General features: G+C 43.1%; 1 protein-coding gene across 1 annotated transcript in view; it reads right to left on the reverse strand.

Annotated features, from left to right (window-relative positions):
• Positions 1-15,011: 15,011 nt before the first annotated feature.
• LOC112236708 (1-acylglycerol-3-phosphate O-acyltransferase ABHD5-like) overlaps positions 15,012-22,423 on the reverse strand; it is a 25,153-nt gene continuing 17,741 nt past the window's right edge. The window contains exon 7 of the mRNA XM_042310375.1: positions 15,012-15,158. Coding sequence (XP_042166309.1) covers positions 15,018-15,158 — 141 coding nt within the window. The 3' untranslated portion in view covers positions 15,012-15,017. The remainder of the gene's footprint in view (positions 15,159-22,423) is intronic.

Here is a 22,423-nt window from a genome sequence, read left to right on the forward strand (position 1 = left end):
AACAAACAAGACAAACTGGCAACAGACAAACAGACAACACAGGTATAAATACATAGGGGATAATGGGGGAAATAGGCAACACCTGGAGGGGGGTGGAGATAAGCACAAGGACAGGTGAAACAGATCAGGGCGTGACATGTTTTTTGCATTGGATATATTTACCATACCATATGGAGACAGAAACATAAACCTTTTACCTTATCATAAGTAGACTTAATTGCAAATGATTAAATCCTTCCAACAGAAAAAATAATAATAATTTAGTTATGAATTGAACTTTAATTAAATGAGTTGACTCTTCACATGGGATGATTTCACTGATCAACAAAAGAAAGGGAATATTGAATGATCCCCAATGATCCATCGCATCTCCCCAAAAATCTGTAAAAGGATAGTCTAGAAACTAAAGCTTTGTTTGTCTTCCTCTCAGGCTTCCATGACTTCTCTGTGGACCTCCTCAATGTTCAGCTCTTGAACATCAGACTCTGAGGCCTCATTTTCACTGTCACTTCCCAACCTTGTTGAGCATGGCTCGTTGTCAGGCTCAAAAAGCCACCAATTTGCCCGGATGGCCACCAATTTTTCAACCCTTGCAAGTCCCTTCCACCAGGTGGCTGATGAGATATGTTGGCACGACTGCCATGTTGCATCTCTATCCCAAAGCCCTTGCTTGGAAGTGTATTTTGCCAGACTGCCAAGAACCTTGCCCTCATCCAGGCCAAGGTGGCGAGACACGGTATTGATGACACCATAGGCCTTGTTGATCTCTGCACCAGACAGGATACCCTTGCCAGCATACTTGGGGTCCAACATGTACGCTGCGGTGTGTATGGGCTTCAGGCAGAAGTCTTCACGCTTTTTGATGTATTTCAGAACTGCAGTTTCCTCTGCTTGGAGAAACAGTGAAGTGGGCAGGGCAGTACAGATTTCTTCTCTTACATCTGCAAGCAGAGTCTGAACATCAGACAGGATGGCATTGTCTCCCTCAATCCGTGCAATGGCTACTGCTATAGGTTTCAGGAGTTTCAGGCTGCTTACCACTCTCTCCCAAAATACATCATCCAGGAGGATCCTCTTGATTTGGGCTGTCCATATCGGCAGACTGTGACATGGCCATTTCTTGGAGAGACTCCTTCCCCTCCAGAAGACTGTCAAACATGATGACAACACCACCCCAATGGGTGATGCTGGGCAGCTTCAATGTGGTGCTCTTATTCTTACCACTTTGCTTGGTGAGATAGATTGTTGATATAACTTGATGACCTAACAGTTTCCTTGGCTCTCTTGTAGAGTGTATCCATTGTTTTCAGTGCCATCATGTACTTGAGGAGCAGATTCAATGCATGAGCCGCACAGCCAATGGGTGTGATGTGAGGGTAGGACTCCTCCACTTTAGACCAAGCAGCCTTCATGTTCCCAGCATTGTCTGTCACCAGTGCAAATACCTTCTGTGGTCCAAGGTCATTGATGACTGCCTTCAGCTCATCTGCAATGTAGAGACCGGTGTGTCTGTTGTCCCTTGTGTCTGTGCTCTTGTAGAATATTGGTTGAGGGGTGGAGATGATGTAGTTCATTATTCCTTGCCCACGAACATTCAACCACCCATCAGAGATGATTGCAATACAGTCTGCTTTCTCTAAGATTTGCTTGACCTTCACTTGAACTCTGCATCCAGCAAATGAGTAGATAAAGCATGTCTGGTTGGAGGGGTGTATGCTGGGCGAAGAACATTCAGAAATCTCTTCCAATACACATTGCCTGTGAGCATCAGAGGTGAACCAGTTGCATACGCATCTAGAGCAAGACAATCATCAGCATTTCTCTGACTATGTTCCTCCATTGAGTCAAAAAAAAAAACATGAGCTGTTGCTATCGATAAGGTGTCTGATTCATCGTTTTCACCTCGAATAGAAGTAGAGGGACTTTTGTCAGAGGTTGCACGTTGTGAGCGCCGAAGGGAGCTTTATGCACTTTGTTGCATTCTTTACTTATGATTTGGAACAGTATTTGCAAATGTACACAGCTTTTTAGCTGCAGTGAAACGTCTCCACACATCAGATAGTTCCCGTGGCATTTTCCTGTGAAGAATATAAAAAAATGAGTACAAAAAAAACCCAATACAATTCCATGTACAGATAAATAGTGAAGCAATTAAATTAACTTTCCATGGAACATTTCCAACCCTTTGCAAACCCTAAGTGTGCCTGAAGCTCTCACGACTGATATCAGAAAGCTTCATTATTCAGTGTGTGTCTTTCTTTCTATCTACCATGTGAGCACCCACACCAAGCTGAATAATATTATGTGTAGACTGCTGTTTGGAGAATACATTGAAAAGGCCCAGTGTTACAGATCCAGAGGGGATGACAGGTTCTTACTAGATCACAGTGTTAAGTTGATGTGATATACATGCCTGTCTCAGTGTTAAGTTGATGTGATATACATGCCTGTCTCAGTGTTAAGTTGATGTGATATACTTGCCTGTCTCAGTGTTAAGTTGATGTGATATACATGTCTGTCTCAGTGTTAAGTTGATGTGATATACATGCCTGTCTCAGTGTTAAGTTGATGTGATATACTTGCCTGTCTCAGTGTTAAGTTGATGTGATATACATGTCTGTCTCAGTGTTAAGTTGATGTGATATACATGTCTGTCTCAGTGTTAAGTTGATGTGATATACTTGCCTGTCTTAGTGTTAAATTGATGTGATATACTTGTCTGTCCCAGTGTTAAATTAATGTGATATACTTGTCTGTCCCAGTGTTAAATTAATGTGATATACTTGTCTGTCCCAGTGTTAAGTTGATGTGATATACACTCATACTGTCTGGTACAGGGCATGGTACAAGGTCAGTTATTGCTGTTGGGGCGTGGTACAGTGTCGGTCAGGACCTTTGGGGTGTGGTGCAGTGCAGTATGGGTAGTGATTACTGTGTCCAGACTTCTGGATAGGGTGTGATCTGGTTGCTAGGATACACGGCTGCTGCCAACAGTAGATATGATTTATAATGGCTAGTCCCTGTCACTGTCTTTTTCATTCCTTTTTCTCTCATTCCCTCTCGCTTTCTCTCTCCTCCCTATGTATCTTCCTTTTTCACTCTTTATCCTACCACTGTGTGTGTGTGTGTGTGTGTGTGTGTGTGTGTGTGTGTGTGTGTGTGTGTGTGTGTGTGTGTGTGTGTGTGTGTGTGTGTGTGTGTGTGTGTGTGTGTGTGTGTGTGTGTGTGTGTGTGTGTGTGTGTGTGTGTGTGGTATCTGTGTGTCTGAGTGTGTGTGGTGTTTGAGAGAGAGAGAGAGTGTTTGTGTATCTTCACCCAGTTGAATGGATGATATTGATCTACAGGGACTTGATCTACTCCAGGATTAAAACCCTCAGGCAGGAACAACAGACAGAGTCAGAGACAGAGACAGAGAGAGAAACCCCTCCAGGAAGGAACAACAGAAAGAGTCAGAGACAGAGACAGAGAAAGAAACCCCCCAGGAAGGAACAACAGCAAGAGTCAGAGAGAGAGAGAGAGAAAACCTCTCAGGAAGGAACAACAGACAGTCAGAGACACAGAGACAGAGAGAGAGAAACCCCCTCAGGAAGGAACAACAGAAAGAGTCAGAGAGAGAGAAACCCCCTCAGGAAGGAACAACAGACAGAGTCAGAAAGAGAGAGAGAGAAACCCTCAGGAAGGAACAACAGAAAGAGTCAGAGATAGAAAGAACAAGGTGGGTACACTCATACTGTAACAGCTATACAAGCACAACTAAAGCAAGCAGGGAGAATTACAGTAAACTGAACCCTAGAATTACCACACACACACACACACACCACAAAGAGTATTGGCAGCTCACTTTCTGCGTGGTGTATTCCAGTAAATGGACGTTCATTTTAAAGTGATACAAAGACACACACACACACTAATAGACCTAAATCTTCCTGAGGGCCCAGCCCTGCATTAAAAATCTATTTAAATGTTATTTGTCACATGCACCTTACTGTGAATTTAAAACAAAAATGTATTTCACCTTTATTTAAACCAGGTAGGCCAGTTGAGAACACCTTTATTTAAACCAGGTAGGCCAGTTGAGAACACCTTTATTTAAACCAGGTAGGCCAGTTGAGAACACCTTAATTTAAACCAGGTAGGCCAGTTGAGAACACCTTTATTTAAACCAGGTAGGCCAGTTGAGAACACCTTTATTTAAACCAGGTAGGCCAGTTGAGAACACCTTTATTTAAACCAGGTAGGCCAGTTGAGAACACCTTTATTTAAACCAGGTAGGCCAGTTGAGAACACCTTTATTTAAACCAGGTAGGCCAGTTGAGAACACCTTTATTTAAACCAGGTAGGCCAGTTGAGAACACCTTTATTTAAACCAGGTAGGCCAGTTGAGAACACCTTAATTTAAACCAGGTAGGCCAGTTGAGAACAAGTTCTCATTTACAACTGCAACCTGGCCAAGACAAAGCAAAGTAGTGCAACAAAAACAACAACACAGAGTTACACATGGGATAGACAAACGTACAGTCAATAACACAATAGAAAAATCTATATACAGTGTGTGCAAATGGAGTAAGATTAGGGAGGTAAAGTCAATAAAAATGGCCATAGTGGCAAAATAATTACAATTTAGCAGTAACACTGGAGTGGTAGATGTGCAGATTATGATGGGCAAGTAGAGATACTGGGGTTCAAAAGAGCAAAAAAAAAAAAAAAAAATACAAATACAAATAAATAACAATATGGGGATGGGGTAGTTGGGTGGGCTATTTAAAGATGGGCTGTGTACAGGTGCAGTGATGGGTAAGCTGTTATGATAGCTGATGCTTATAGTTAGTGAGGGAGATATAAGTATCCAGTCTTCAGTGATTTTTGCAATTCGTTCCAGTCATTGGCAGCCAAAGTAGGAGTTGGCTTTGAAGATGACCAGTGAAATATACCTGCTGGAGCGCATGCTCATGGTGGGTGTTGCTATGGTGACCAGTAAGCTGAGATAAGGCGGGGCTTTGCCTAGCAAAGACTTATAGATGACCTGGAGCCAGTCGGTTTGGCGACGGATATGCAGTGAGGGCCAGCAAACGAGAGCATACAGGTCGCAGTGGTGGGTGGCATATGGGACTTTGGTGACAAAATGGATGGCACTGTGATAGACTGCATCCAATTTACTGAGGAGAGTGTTAGAGGCTATTTTGTAAATTACATCGCAGAAGTCAAGGATCGGTAGGATAGTCAGTTTTACGAGGGTGTTTGGCAGCATGAGTGAAGGAGGCTTTGTTGCGAAATAGGACACCAATTCTAGATGTATTTTTGGATTGGAGATGCTTAAGGCAGCTTTCCAATCTTTAGGGATATCAGATGATACGAGAGGTTGAACAGGCTAGTAATAGGTGTTGCAACAATTGCGGCAGATCATTTTAGAAAGAAAGGAAGATTGTCTAGCCCAGCTGATTTGTAGGGGTCCAGATTTTACAGCTCGTTCAGAACACCAGCTATCTGGATTTTGGTGAAGGAGAAGCGGGGAAGGGATTGGGCAGGTTGCTGCAGGCGGTGCAGAGCTGTTGGCTGGGGTAGGGGTAGCCAGGTGGAAAGCATCACCAGCCTTAGAAAAATGCTTATTTAAATTCTCGATTATCGTAGATTTATCGGTGGTGACAGAGTTTCCTAGCCTCAGTGCAATGGGCAGCTGGGAGGAGGTGCTCTTATTCTCCATGGACTTTACTGTGTCCCAAAACTTTTTGTAATTACTGCTACAGGATGTGCATTTCTGTTTGAAAAAGCTAGCCTAAAATTTCCTAACTGACTATGTATATTGGTTCCTGACTTCCCTGAAAAGTTGCATATCGCGGGGGCTATTTGATTCTAATCCAGTACGCCAAAGGAAGTTTTTGTGCTGGTCAAGGGCAGTCAAGTCAGGAGTGAACCAGGGGCTATATCTGTTCTTAGTTCTATATTTTTTGACTGGGGCATGCTTATTTAAGATAGTGAGGAAAGCACTTTTATTAAAGAACAACTAGGCATCCTCTACTGATGGGATGAGGTCAATATCCAGGATACCCGGGCCACGTTGATTAGAAATGCCTGCTCGCTGAAGTATTTTAGGGAGCATTTGACAGTGATGAGGGGTGGTCATTTGACTGCGGACCCAATACGGACGCAGGCAATGAGGCAGTGATCGCTGAGATACTGGTTGAAGACAGCAGAGGTGTATTTGGAGGGCAAGTTGGTCAGGATGATATCTATGAGGGTGCCCATGTTTACGAATTTAGAGTTGTACCTGGTAGGTTCCTTGATAATTTGTGTGAGATTGAGGGCATCTAGCTTAGATTGTAGGACGGCCGGTGTGTTAAGCATATCCCAATTTAGGTCACATAACAGTACGAGTTCTGAAGATAGATTGGGGGCAATCAATTCGCATATGGTGTCCAGGGCACAGCTGGGGGCTGAGGGGGGTCTATAACAAGTGGCAACAGTGAGAGACTTATTTCTGGAAAGGTGATTTTTTAGAAGTATTTAGAAGCTGCTCAGATGCTCTCCATGTTCGGCAGCACTTATCTATGCGAGCAACTTTTCTCCTCGATGAAGATGACCAAAACAACTCACAGGAGACGTCTGACTGATGAACATCTTCGCTCGATACTGAGGATTTCTTCAGCTCAGAGCTTGAGCCCAGACATTGATGAACTAGCATCCAAGAAGAGATGCCAGGTATCTGGCTTGGGCACATCAGATTAGACCAGTGTGCAATAATTAACGTTTTCTTTATGCACTTTTTCTTGCTACAAGGCATGGGCTTGAATGGTTGATTGATTTATTATCATTTTATTTGTAAAATTATTAGCTAGTGGAAAAAGTTTATTTTGGTATTTAAATCAGAAGGCTGCAAATAGAAAAGAGGCATACAATTTTTATTTAAATTTTGTTTATTTAATAAATGAATGCCATTGATGTGTTTTTTCATTTGAAATTCGATTTTGCATGTCTCCACTATTAAATTATATATTGTATGGTAATAAGCGATGCTTGTTCCATATTCAATGTTAAAGCAAAACTTGTTTGGGTCCATATTAAAAGGTTAATTTGTTCAATGTTGGCCCGTGACTTTGTTCAGGTTTTACATTTTGGCCCACTGGGTATTTGAGTTTGACACCCCATGGTCTAGAGTGTCACCCCCTTTGAAGAGGGGGATGACCGCGGCAGCTTTCCAATCTTTGGGAATCTCAGACGATACGAAAGAGAGGTTGAACAGGCTAGTAATAGGGGTTGCAACAATTTTGGCAGATAATTTTAGAAAGAGAGGGTCCAGATTGTCTAGCCCCGCTGATTTGTAGGGATCCAGATTCTGCAGCTCTTTCAGAACATCAGCTATCTGGATTTGGGTAAAGGAGAAATGGTGGGGTTTCGGCGGGTTGCTGAGGGGGTGCAGAGCTGTTGGCTGGGATAGGGGTAGCAAAGTGGAAAGCATGGCCAGCCGTAGAGAAATGCTTATTGAAATTCTCAATTATAGTGGATTTATTGGTGGTGACAGTGTTTCCTAGCCTCAGAGCAGTGGGCAGCTGGGATGAGGTGCTCTTATTCTCCATGGACTTTACAGTGTCCCGGAACTTTTTTGAGTTAGTACTACAGGATGCAAATTTCTGTTTAAAAAAGCTTGCTTTAGCTTTTCTAACTGCCTGTGTATATTTGTTCCTAACTTCCCTGAAAAGTTGCATATCACGGGGGCTATTCGATGCTAATGCAGAACGCCACAGGATGTTTTTGTGCTGGTCAAGAGCAGACAGGTCTGGAGTGAACCAAGGACTATATCTATTCCTAGTTCTAATTTTTTTGAGAGGGGCATGCTAATTTAAGATGGTGTTGAAGGCACTTTTAAAGAATAGCCAGGCATCATCTACTGAGGTCTACTGAGGATGAGGTCAATGTTATTCCAGGATACCACGGCCAGGTCGATTAGAAAGGCCTGCTCGCAGAAATGTTTCAGGGAGCGTTTGACAGTGATTAGGGGTGATCGTTTGGTCGCAGACCCATTACGGATGCAGGCAATGAGGCAGTGATCACTGAGATCTTGATTGAAAACAGCAGAGGTGTATTTGGAGGGCGAATTAGTTAGGATGACATCTATGAGGGTGCCCGTGTTTACTGATTTGGGGTTGTACCTGGTAGGTTCATTGATAATTTGTGTGAGATTGAGGGTATCAAGCTTAGTTTGTAGGATGGCCAGGGTGTTAAGCATGTCCCAGTTTAGGTCACCTAGTAGCACGAGCTCAGAAGATAGATGGGGGGCAATCAATTCACATATGGTATCAAGGGCACAGCTGGGGGCAGAGGGAGGTCTATAGCAAGCGGCAACAGTAAGAGACTTGTTTCTGGAAAGGTGATTTTTTAGAAGTAGAAGCTCAAATTGTTTGGGTGCAGACTTAGATAGCCTGCAGAGTTCTGTATTACTATCTTTGCAGTAGATTGCAACACCGCCCCCGTTGGTAGTTCTATCTTGGCGGAAAACGTTATAGTTAGGAATGGAAATTTCAAGGTTTTTGGTGGTTTTCCTAAGCCAGGATTCAGACACGGCTAAGACATCTGGGTTGGCAGAGTGTGCTAAAGCAGTGAGTAAAACAAACGTAGGGAGTAGGCTTCTAATGTTAACATGCATGAAACCAAGGCTTTTACGTTTACAGAAGTCAACAAATGAGAGCGCCTGTGGGGTGGGAGTGGAGCTAGGCACTGCAGGACCTGGATTAACCTCCACATCACCAGAGGAACAGAGGAGAAGTAGGATAAGGGTACGGCTAAAGACTATACGAACTGGCGTGGATGGATTTTTAAAAGTAGATACTCGATCTGTTTGGGCACAAACCTGGATAGTAAGACAGAACTCTGCAGGCTATCTCTCTGCAGGAGATTGCAACTCCGCCCCTTTTGGCAGTTCTATCTTGACGGAAAATGTTGTAGTTGGATGGAGATTGAGAATGGAGATTGGAGATTTCAGAATTTTTGTGGCCTGCCTAAGCCAGGATTCATACAAGGCTAGGACATCCAGGTTGGCAGAGTGTGCTAAAGCAGTGAATAAAACAAATTTAGGAAGCTCTGGGTTGATATCGCACTGTGCAGACTGGCAGGTAATTGTCCGAGCTAGAGCTGGCTAGTTTCCTAGCTAAAGGTGAAGACCGCTAGCAGTGGCAAACAATGACTAGTAGCTAGTTTGCTGGCTAGCCTCTGATGTGGGTTCCAGTTATGAGGTATAACAAAACAGCAGATCAGTACCACATTGGGTGAGGCTGGTTGCAGGAAAGTATGTTTAGTTCGTAGATTCAAATGTACGAGAAAAAAAAACCCAGGCTATTTACAGACTAATTAACACAGGACAAGACAAACACACATCTGACTGCTACTCCATCTTGAAATGCAACTTACAAGCCCTTAAAATTAAGTTGGATTGGACCCTTTTTAGCTCGGCATAAATGTGTCTAATTTGTTTATTAATAAGGATTTGCGTTCCGTCGACGAGACAGTTGTAAATCATGCAGCGCGTTATATCAATATCACATATTTTAGAGAAACAACAAATGTCGGTACATAGAAGTGTCTTATATCGGCTGAAAGCTTAAATTCTTGTTTTAAACAAATCAAAATACATGTAATATTCTATATTTTTCTAACTAGCCACCCCTTTGCCTTGATGACAGCTTTGCACACTCTTGGCATTCTCTCTACCAGCTTCACCTGGAATGCTTTTCCAACAGTCTTGAAGGAGTTCCCACATATGCTGAGCACTTGTTGGCTGCTTTTCCTTCCCACTGCAGTCCAACTCATCCCAAACCATCTCATTTGGGTTGAGGTCAGGTGATTGTGGAGGCCAGGTCATCTGATGCAGCACTCCATCACTCTCCTTCTTGGTCAAATAGCCCTTACAATGCCGGGAGGTGTGTTGGGTCATTGTCCTGTTGAAAAACAAATGATGGTCCGACTATACTCACACACACAGGGATTTTAACAAAGTGTTTTCAACTTACATATTTGACACACAATTACATTGTCCATGTTCTTTTATACAGTAATTATTATTCAACATGCCCTAACCTGGGATTTGAACTCACAACCTCTTGGTTCAAGGCACTCTGATCTTTCTCGCTGTCCGTGTCAAGAATCAGTTAATCTGAAAATTCTCTCATCATTGATTTTATTTACTTATTTCAGCATTAAGGGCTTTCTGTATACAGTCGTGGCCAAAAGGTTTGAGAATGACACAAATATGAATTTCCACAAAGTTTGCCGCTTCAGTGTCTTTAGATATTTTTGTCAGATGTTACTATGGAATACTGAAGTATAATTACAAGCATTTCATAAGTGTCAAAGGCTTTTATTGACAATTACATGAAGTTGATGCAAAGAGTCAATATTTGCAGTGTTGACCTTTCTATTTCAAGACCTCTGCAATCCACCCTGGCATGCTATCAATTAACTTCTGGGCCACATCCTGACTGATGGCAGCCCATTCTTGCATAATCAATGCTTGGAGTTTGTCAGAATTTGTGGGTTTTTGTTTGTCCACCCATCTCTTGAGGATTGACCACAAGTTCTCAATGGGATTAAGGTCTGGGGAGTTTCCTAGCCATGGACCCAAAATATTGATGTTTTGTTCCCCGAGCCACTTAGTTATCACTTTTGCCTTATGGCAAGGTGCTCCATCATGCTGGAAAAGGCATTGTTCTTCACCAAACTGTTCCTGGATGGTTGGGAGGAGTTGCTCTCGGAGGATGTGTTGGTACCATTCTTTATTCATGGCTGTGTTCTTAGGCAAAATTGTGAGTGAGCCCACTCCCTTGGCTGAGAAGCAACCCCACACATGAATGGTCTCAGGATGATTTACTGTTGGCATGACACAGGACTGATGGTAGCGCTCACCTTGTCTTCTCCGGACAAGATTTTTTCCGGACGCCCCAAACAATCGGAAAGGGGATTCATCAGAGAAAATGACTTTACCCCAGTCCTCAGCAGTCCAATCCCTGTACCGTTTGCAGAATATCAGTCTGTCCCTGATGTTTTTCCTGGAGAGAAGTGGCTTCTTTGCTGACCTTCTTGACACCTGGCCATCCTCCAAAAGTCTTCGCCTCACTGTGCGTGCAGATGCACTCACACCTGCCTGCTGCCATTCCTGAGCAAGCTCTGTACTGGTGGTGCCCCGATCCCGCAGCTGAATCAACTTTAGGAGACGGTCCTGGCGCTTGCTGGACTTTCTTGGAAGCCTTCTTCACAACAATTGAACCGCTCTCCTTGAAGTTCTTGATGATCTGATAAATGGTTGATTTAGGTGCAATGTTACTGGCAGCAATATCCTTGCCTGTGAAGCCCTTTTTGTGCAAAGCAATGATGGCTGCATGTGTTTCCTTGCAGGTAACCATGGTTGACAGAGGAAAAACAATGATTCCAAGCACCACCCTCGTTTTGAAGCTTCCAGTCTGTTATTCGAACTCAATCAGCATGACAGAGTGATCTCCAGCCATCTCCTTGTCAACACCTGTGTTAATGAGAGAATCACTAACATGTTGTCAGCTGGTCCTTTTGTGGCAGGGCTGAAATGCAGTGGAAATGTTTTTTGGGGATTCAGCTCCTTTGCATGGCAAAAAGGGACATTGCAATTAATTGCAATTCATCTGATCACTCTTTATAACATTCTGGAGTATATGCAAAATACCATCATACCAACTGAGGCAGCAGACTTTGTGAAAATGTATATTTGTGTTTCTCAAAACTTTTGGCCACGACTTTAGTTGCCTAATGTTGGTGGGGGTATGTTAACCTGTTTAATCATCAAGTTAATCATCGGCTACCCTATTTTAAAATAGGCCATCATCAATGTCAATCGTGAATGATAATTTTTCATGTTTCACCACTGAAACAGCCAAACTGCATCTCCATGACAATCATTTGATTGATCTCAATCAGTTTCATGGGAATAGGCATTTAGATATTTTTGAATCACTGTTTTGTGATCGAATTACAGCAGATTGTGTTAAACTATTAGCCTTTCTTGTATTTTGTTTCAATCAGAGAATACTTCCTGCCTAGTGGTGCGCATTTATGAGATTTATTTTTTGACTATTCAGCTTCAAATGTCATTAGAAATGAGGTGGTGTTTTTGGTGGAACAGTGATGTCATAGGCCTACCAGGCTATGGTGTTATCGTCAGTTCTGTTATGTAAAATAATATTTCATCATTATGTGATCTTGCAAGACACGGATTCAGTTTTGATCTAACTTTACTAAACCAGCACCATTGTGAGAGGCGATAATCTTCTCTTTGTAATATTAATCATTTTAAGCGATTGGAGACGCCAGGAACACGTAACCAAATGGTCACATATCGTTCTGGGTTCCACTTCGCAAGAGGGGGGGGGGGGTTATGAAAATCAAGGGAGACACACATTGAATTTGTATTATTTCTGATTGGCTAAAGTGGTCAAGCCTCCGATGGGTCTCCGCAGTGCAGATGTGTAAACTATGGTTCTTCATCATGTAACCTATAGTTACCTATATGTAACTCTTCTCTAAACCTTCTCTTCTAACCTTCTCGTCACCACCAGAGAGAAGATAAAGAAAAACCCATTGACCTACCCCATTGACCTACTTCATTGACCTACCCCATTGACCTACCCCATTGACCTACCTCTAGGCTGCTCTACATCTTGATTTGTTTCATCATTCTGTCATTTAATTAGTGATAATTAAATACAATTGATTTAGAATTTATTAGAATATATTTTACAAAAATATTTTTACCAGCTCAAAATAACTAAATAGTTTCAACCAGCTCAATATTTGTTTTTCAGTGAGGGAGCAAAGCTTCTCTGAGCCCTGGCAACACTATACCCCTGAAAGTAAGAAAGAAAAATCCCAGTCAACTTTGTTCCAGTTCACAACAGAAAACAAGTTTTTCCTTTGGTTACCAAAAATGTCTTTACAATCTTTATTCCTGTAGTTTTACTTGCCGGTACTCTGTGAATGTGAACATGAGCTGTTAGCCTACTGGTAGCAGCTTTGAGACATGGTACTATGTCCACTAGTCAAAAAAACCTCAACTAAATCCATGTTCATTATTCTTTCTTTAAGAAAAGATAACAAGAACTGCAGAATATTACATTTGACATTTCTTTAAAAAAAATATATATCCATGATAGTCAACTTTGTACTGGTTAACCCTAGATCATTCTCTAATCATCCTACATCAGCCTAGATCATTATCTAATCATCCCATATCAGCCTAGATCATGATCTAACCGTCAGCTCTAGTAGGTCCTCAGTGAGGAAAGGGTGTTTGTTTACAGTCTGAACTTAACAATGGTCCTTCTCCTCAGAGCCAAAAGGTTATTCCTGCCACAACTCCTCCCTTCCTCTGCCTCTCTCCCCTCCTCCTTCTCTGCCTCTCTCTGCCCTCTCCCCTCCCCCTTCCTCTGCCTCTCTCCCCTCCCCCTTCTCTGCCTCTCTCCCCTCCTCCTTCTCTGCCTCTCTCCCCCCCCCCTTCTCTGCCTCTCTCCCCTCCTCCTCCTTCTCTGCCTCTCTCCCCTCCCCCTTCCTCTGCCTCTCTCCCCTCCTCCTCCTTCTCTGCCTCTCTCCCCTCCTCCTCCTTCTCTGCCTCTCTCCCCTCCCCCTTCTCTGCCTCTCTCCCCCCCCCTTCTCTGCCTCTCTCCCCTCCTCCTTCTCTGCCTCTCTCCCCTCCCCCCCCTTCTCTGCCTCTCTCCCCTCCCCCTTCTCTGCCTCTCTCCCCTCCTCCTTCTCTGCCTCTCTCCCCCTCCCCTTCCTCTGCCTCTCTCATCCCCTCCTCCTTCTCTGCCTCTCTCCCCTCCTCCTTCTCTGCCTCTCTCATCCCTCCCCCTTCTCTGCCTCTCTCCCCTCCTCCCTCCTCTCATCCTTCTCTCCCTCCTCTCATCCCTCTCATCCTTCTCTCCCTCCTCTAATCCTTCTCTCCCTCCTCTAATCCTTCTCGCCCTCCTCTCATCCTTCTCTCCCTCCTCTCATCCTTCTCTCCCTCCTCTCATCCTTCTCTCCCTCCTCTCATCCTTCTCTCCCTCCTCTCATCCTTCTCTCCCTCCTCTCATCCTTCTCTCCCTCCTCTCATCCTTCTCTCCCTCCTCTCATCCTTCACTCCCTCCTCTAATCCTTCTCTCCCTCCTCTAATCCTTCTCGCCCTCCTCTCATCCTTCTCTCCCTCCTCTCATCCTTCTCTCCCTCCTCTCATCCTTCTCTCCCTCCTCTCATCCTTCTCGCCCTCCTCTCATCCTTCTCTCCCTCCTCTCATCCTTCTCTCCCTCCTCTCATCCTTCTCTCCCTCCTCTCATCCTTCTCTCCCTCCTCTCATCCTTCTCTCCCTCCTCTCATCCTTCTCTCCCTCCTCTCATCCTTCACTCCCTCCTCTAATCCTTCTCTCCCTCCTCTAATCCTTCTCGCCCTCCTCTCATCCTTCTCGCCCTCCTCTCATCCTTCTCTCCCTCCTCTCATCCTTCTCTCCCTCCTCTCATCCTTCTCTCCCTCCTCTCATCCTTCTCTCCCTCCTCTCATCCTTCTCTCCCTCCTCTCATCCTTCTCTCCCTCCTCTAATCCTTCTCGCCCTCCTCTCATCCTTCTCTCCCTCCTCTCATCCTTCTCTCCCTCCTCTCATCCTTCTCTCCCTCCTCTCATCCTTCTCGCCCTCCTCTCATCCTTCTCTCCCTCCTCTCATCCTTCTCTCCCTCCTCTCATCCTTCTCTCCCTCCTCTCATCCTTCTCTCCCTCCTCTCATCCTTCTCTCCCTCCTCTCATCCTTCTCTCCCCCTCCTCATCCTTCTCGCCCTCCTCTCATCCTTCTCGCCCTCCTCTCATCCTTCTCGCCCTCCTCTCATCCTTCTCTCCCTCCTCTCATCCTTCTCGCCCTCCTCTCATCCTTCTCTCCCTCCTCTCATCCTTCTCTCCCTCCTCTCATCCTTCTCTCCCTCCTCTCATCCTTCACTCCGTCCTCTCATCCTTCTCTCCCTCCTCTCATACTTCTCTCCCTCCTCTCATCCTTCTCTCCCTCCTCTCATCCTTCTCTCCCTCCTCTCATCCTTCACTCCGTCCATCCTGGCTAGGATGTGAAGAATGTTCTGATTGAAGTCATCTGGCTGGTCAGCAAATACATAGTGACCTCCTCCCCTTATCACCTGGAGAGAGAGAGAATGATTTATTTTCCCTTTTGTACTTTAAATAATTTGCACATAGTTACCACACTGTACATACCGTAGCCATAATATGACATTTGAAATGTTTCTATTCCTTTACCTTTTGTCAGTGTAATGTTTACTGTAAAAAAAAATATTGTTTATCTATTTCACGTGCTTTGGCTTTATAAACATATGTTTCCATTGCCAATAAAGCCCTTTGAATTGAATTGAATTGAAAGATCAATGATCAACAATCAAACTGCATACTATTAAGAGATTGCTATAGATGGAAGGAAAGTAGTGTGGAAACCTACCAGAAAACCATTAGAGTACAACAAATCCAATCCCTTAACAGCATATTTGACCTCTCAGATTCCCTATAAAATCGAAACATTTCAACAAGACAACCGTAGAAAATGTACAACAATGACAAGTGGTTTGATGAATAAATTCACTTAAATTCAAAAACCTAAGAAAGAAATGGAGGAACCTGTCCAACCAAAAACACAGAGACCCAGAAAACATGAGCCTATGCCTTCACTATAGTGAATCACTAAAACAATACAGAAATACACGACAGAAAAAGAAGGAACAGCACGTCAGAAATCAGCTCAAAGTCATTGAAGAGAATCCATAGAATCTAACCACTTCTGGGAAAATTGGAATACACTTGTAAGGGCTGCTTAACTGGTGGCAGAGAAGCAGAACTGGGTAATAACCGGAGCAGTTTAATATACAAAACCACAGGCATCCAGAAATACAATGTATGGGTACAAAACCCGTAGCGCACCAGACAACAACGTGCACAAGCACTTACAACAAACAATTCCGCACAAAGACATGGAGGGAACAGAGGGTTAAATACCCAACACGTAATGGGGGAATGAAAACCAGGTGTGTGGGAAAACAAGACAAAACAAATGGAAAATGAAAAATGGATCGGCAATGGCTAGACGACCAGTGAAGTCGACCGCCGAACACCGCCCGAACAAGGAGAGGAACCGACTTCAGCAGAAGTTGTGACAACACTAAACAAACAACCACACAAAGAGTTATCTATCCAAAACAGAGATGTATAGATTAACCACTTCTCCAATCTTTTTGGCTCTATGACAAAGGACAAACAGCAAAAACATATACATGATCAAATACAAATCTTAGAATCAACTATTAAAGACGACCAGAACCCACTGGATTCTCCAATTACACTGAATGAACTACAGAACAAAATAAAAACCCTCCAACCCAAAAAGACCTGTGGTGTTGATGGTATCCTAAATTAAACGAGGAAATATACAGACCACAAATTCCACCCTACTAGACTCTGAAGTCAAATGTCTACTGTTTGCTGTCCCCAATCAAGGAGGACTTACAGCAGCACCTAGATATTCTGCACAGATTCTGTCAGACCTGGACCCTGACAGTAAATCTCAGTAAATAAAACAACAATGGTGTTCCAAAAAAGGTCCAGTTGCCGTGACCACAAATATTAATTCCATTAATTCCATTAGAACCAACCAAGAATTCACAAAATGGGGCACAAAAACGAAAACATCCTCTGTGTACAACGTAGAACACCAAAGATCCCCAGGACAGCAACACAATTAGATCCAACCAAATCAATCATGAGGAAACAAATATATAACTACTTGACACAGTGGTATAATACCTGACCACTTTGACTGACCCAAAATTAAGAAAAGCTTTGACTTTGTATTGACTCAGTGAGCATAGCCTTGCTATTGAGAGAGGACTCCATAGGCAGACATGGCTCTCAAGAGAAGACAGGCTATGTGCCACACTGCCCACAAAATGAGGTGGAAACTGAGCTGCACTTCCTAACCTCCTGCCAAATGTATGACCATATTTTAGAGACTCATATTTCCCTCAGATTACACAGACACAGAAAGAATTTGAAAACAAATCCAATTTTGATAAATTCCCATATCTACTGGGTGAAATAGCACAGTGTGACATCACAGCAGCAATTGCTTAGGTTTAAAAAGAAGCTCAACTGGACACCTTAATGAGGCAGTGAATGAACTGAGATAGAAAGGACGCAGGGCATTTTACTCTAGCAAATTCAAATTGAAATACCTATTCAAATGTAGCTAAAACTAATTGAATGTGTCATTGAACCAGTTGCACTTTATGGCAGCGAGGTGTGGGGGTCCACTTGCAAAACAAGATTTCATCAAATGGGACAAACACCCCATTGAAACACTGCATGCAGAGTTCTGTAAGATTCTTCTACATGTCCAGAGGGAAACTACAAACAATGCATGCAGGGCAGAATTAGGTCAATATCCAATCATAATAAAAACTCAAAAAAGAGCAATTAAGTTTAGGAAACATCTAAAATACAGTGGCCCCCTCTCATATCACTACCAAGCCCTGCAATGCCAAGAGCTGAGCAAAGAAAAGAGTCCCCCCCCATCCAGCTGGTCCTGGGGCTGAGTTCACAAACCTGTTCTACTAACGCACTGAAGCCTCAGGACCAGAACATCCAATCAATCAGGATAAACCAAATTACAACACAGTCAAAACCAAACTATATTGCTTATTGGGAAACACAAGCACAAACACAAAGCAAAATGCAGTGCTATCTGGCCCTAAATGGACAGTACACTGTGGCTAAATATTTGACCATGGTTACTGATCAACACCTTAGAAAAACCTGGCTCCCTGTAGAGGAAAGGCTGTGCAACCACTGCACAACAGCAGAACCTGAGACGGAGCTGCATTTCCTGACAAAATGTCAAAAATATAAAACAATTAGTGTCATTTCCCCAAATTTGAAATCCTTATTCAAGGTTTCAAAGATCTCTCTGATGAGGACAGGCTACCCGTCCTGTTGGGGGAGGACGCAGAGAGCTGTGGGTTGGCAGCACACTACATTACTGCCTGCCATAAGTTGAGGGACAGTGTCTGACAGACCAATCAACCTGCACATGTCCTCTACTGTATGCTTATTGTTATTGTTGAATGTATGGTTATTTTGACCATTGGTTATTGTTGTTACTGTTGTCCCGTTGACAATTTTGATTCTCATTTTTATATTGTAAATATCCAAAATAAGCCAATATAGCAAATTTAATTGAATTGAGAGAGACAGACAGAGACAGAGACAGAGAGACAGACAGAGACAGAGACAGAGAGAGAGAGAGAGAGAGAGAGAGAGAGAGAGTAACAGAGACAGAGAGAGAGACAGAGACACACAGATAGATGAGAGTAACAGAGACAGAGAGAGAGACAGAGACACAGAGAGAGAGAGAGTAACAGAGACACACAGAGAGACAGAGACACACAGAGAGACAGAGACACACAGAGAGACAGAGAGAGAGACAGAGCGAGAGACAGAGACACAGAGAGAGAGAGAGAGACACAGAGAGAGAGAGAGAGACAGAGAGAGAGAGAGAGAGAGACACAGAGAGAGAGAGACAGAGAGAGAGAGAGAGAGAGAGTAACAGAGACAGAGAGAGAGACAGAGAGAGAGAGAGAGAGAGAGAGAGTAACAAAGAAATCGGTAATACAGACATTGTCATCCTGCAAGAAACCTGGTATAGAGGAGATGGACCCACTGGTTGCCCTCTAGGTTACAGAGAGCTGGTAGTCCCATCCACCAAACTACCAGGTGTGAAACAGGGAAGGGACTCAGGGGGTATGCTAATTTGGTATAGAGCAGACCTAACTCACTCCATTAAATTAATCAAAACAGGAACATTCTACATTTGGCTAGAAATTCAAAAAGAAATTATCCTAACAGAGAAAAATGTCCTCCTGTGTGCTACCTATATCCCCCACTAGAATCCCCATATTTTAATGAAGACAGCTTCTCCATCCTGGAGGGGGAAATCAATAATTTCCAGGCCCAGGGACATGTACTAGTCTGTGGTGACCTAAATGCCAGAACCGGACAAGAACCTGACACCCTCAGCACACAGGGGGACAAACACCTGCCTGGAGGTGACAGCATTCCCTCCCCCATATGCCCCCCTAGGCACAACTATGACAACATAACCAACAAAAACGGGTCACAACTCCTGCAGCTCTGTCGCACGCTGGGTATGTACATAGTCAACGGTAGGCTTCGAGGGGACTCCTATGGTAGGTACACCTATAGCTCATCTCTTGGCAGTAGTACTGTAGACTACTTTATCACTGACCTCAACCCAGAGTCTCTTAGAGCGTTCACAGTCAGCCCACTGACACCCCTATCAGACCACAGCAAAATCACAGTCTACTTAAACAGAGCAATACTCAATCATGAGGCATCAAAGCCAAAGGAACTGAGTAACATTAAGAAATGCTATAGATGGAAGGAATGCAGTTTGGAAACCTACCAAAAAACAATTAGGCAACAACAAATTCAATCCCTCTTAGACAATTTCCTGGGTAAAACGTTCCACTGTAATAGTGAAGGTGTAAACTTGGCAGTAGAAAATCTTAACAGTATATTTGACCTCTCAGCTTCCCTATCAAATCTAAAAATCTCAAATAGAAAACCGAAGAAAATTAACAATAATGACAAATGGTTTGATGAAGAATGCAAAAATCTAAGAAAGAAATTGAGAAACCTGTCCAACCAAAAACATAGAGACCCGGAAAACCTGAGTCTACGCCTTCACTATGGTGAATCACTAAAACAATACAGAAATACACTACGGAAAAAGAAGGAACAGCATGTCAGAAATCAGCTCAATGCAATTGAAGAATCCATAGACTCTAACCACTTCTGGGAAAATTGGAAAACACTAAACAAACAACAACACGAAGAATTATCTATCCAAAATGGAGATGTATGGGTAAACCACTTCTCCAATCTCTTTGGCTCTATAACAAAGAATAAAGAGCAAAAACATATACATGATCAAATACAGATCTTAGAATCAACTATTAAAGACTACCAGAACCCACTGGATTCTCCAATTACCTTGAACGAGTTACAGGACAAAATAAAAACCCTCCAACCCAAAAAGGCCTGTGGTGTTGATGGTATCCTCAATGAAATGATCAAATATACAGACAACAAATTCCAATTGGCTATACTAAAACTCTTTAACATCATACTTAGCTCTGGCATCTTCCCCAATATTTGGAACCAAGGACTGATCACCCCAATCCACAAAAGTGGAGACAAATTTGACCCCAATAACTACCGTGGAATATGTGTCAACAGTAACCTTGGGAAAATCCTCTGCATTATTATTAACAGCAGACTCGTACATTTCCTCAATGAAAACAATGTACTGAGCAAATGTCAAATTGGCTTTTTACCAAATTACCGTACAACAGACCATGTATTCACCCTGCACACCTTAATTGACAATTAAACAAACCAAAACAAAGGCAAAGTCTTCTCATGCTTTGTTGATTTCAAAAAAGCCTTCGACTCAATCTGGCATGAGGGTCTGCTATACAAACTGATGGAAAGTGGTGTTGGGGGTAAAACATACGACATTATAAAATCCATGTACACAAACAACAAGTGTGCGGTTAAAATTGGCAAAAAACACACACATTTCTTCACACAGGGTCGTGGGGTTAGACAGGGATGCAGCTTAAGCCCCACCCTCTTCAACATATATATCAACGAATTGGCGAGGGCACTAGAAAAGTCTGCAGCACCCGGCCTCCCCCTGCTAGAATCCGAAGTCAAATGTCTGCTGTTTGCTGATGATCTGGTGCTTCTGTCACCAACCAAGGAGGGCCTACAGCAGCACCTAGATCTTATGCACAGATTCTGTCAGACCTGGGCCCTGACAGTAAATCTCAGTAAGACCAAAATAATGGTGTTCCAAAAAGGTCCAGTCACCAGGACCACAAATACAAATTCCATCTAGACACTGTTGCCCTAGAGCACACAAAAAACTATACATACCTTGGCCTAAACATCAGCACCACAGGTAACTTCCACAAAGCTGTGAACGATCTGAGAGACAAGGCAAGAAGGGCATTCTATGCCATCAAAAGAAACATAAATTTCAACATACCAATTAGGATCTGGCTAAAAATACTTGAATCAGTCATAGAGCCCATTGCCCTTTATGGTTGTGAGGTCTGGGGTCCGCTCACCAACCAAGACTTCACAAAATGGGACAAACACCAAATTGAGACTCTGCACGCAGAATTCTGCAAAAATATCCTCCGTGTACAACGTAGAACACCAAATAATGCATGCAGAGCAGAATTAGGCCGATACCCACTAATTATCAAAATCCAGAAAAGAGCTGTTAAATTCTACAACCACCTAAAAGGAAGCGATTCACAAACCTTCCATAACAAAGCCATCACCTACAGAGAGATGAACCTGGAGAAGAGTCCCTAAGCAAGCTGGTCCTGGGGCTCTGTTCACAAACACAAACACACACTACAGAGCCCCAGGACAGCAGCACAATTAGACCCAACCAAATTATGAGAAAACAAAAAGATAACTACTTAACACATTGGAAAGAATTAACAAAAAAACAGAGCAAACTAGAATGCTATTTGGCCCTACACAGAGAGTACACAGCGGCAGAATACCTGACCACTGTGACTGACCCAAAATTAAGGAAAGCCTTGACTATGTACAGACTCAGTGAGCATAGCCTTGCTATTGAGAAAGGCCGCCGTAGGCAGACATGGCTCTCAAGAGAAGACAGGCTATGTGCTCACTGCCCACAAAATGAGGTGGAAACTGAGCTGCACTTCCTAACCTCCTGCCCAATGTATGACCATATTAGAGAGACATATTTCCCTCAGATTACACAGATCCACAAAGAATTTGAAAACAAATCCAATTTTGAAAAACTCCCATATCTACTGGGTGAAATTCCACAGTGTGCCATCACAGCAGCAAGATTTGTGACCTGTTGCCACGAGAAAAGGGCAACCAGTGAAGAACAAACACCATTGTAAATACAACCCATATTTATGCTTATTTATTTTATCTTGTGTCCTTTAGCCATTTGTACATTGTTAGAACACTGTATATATATATAATATGACATTTGTAATGTCTTTACTGTTTTGAAACGTCTGTATGTGTAATGTTTACTGTTAATTTTTGTTGTTTTTCACTTTATATATTCACTTTGTATGTTGTCTACCTCACTTGCTTTGGCAATGTTAACACATGTTTCCCATGCCAATAAAGCCCTTGAATTGAATTGAATTGAGAGAGACAGAGAGAGAGTAACAGAGACAGAGAGAGCGACAGAGACACACAGAGAGATGAGAGTAACAGAGACAGAGAGAGAGACAGAGACACACAGAGACACAGA

The sequence above is a fragment of the Oncorhynchus tshawytscha genome, linkage group LG31 (genome assembly GCF_018296145.1).
Source record: "Oncorhynchus tshawytscha isolate Ot180627B linkage group LG31, Otsh_v2.0, whole genome shotgun sequence".
NCBI classification, from domain to species: domain Eukaryota; kingdom Metazoa; phylum Chordata; class Actinopteri; order Salmoniformes; family Salmonidae; genus Oncorhynchus; species Oncorhynchus tshawytscha.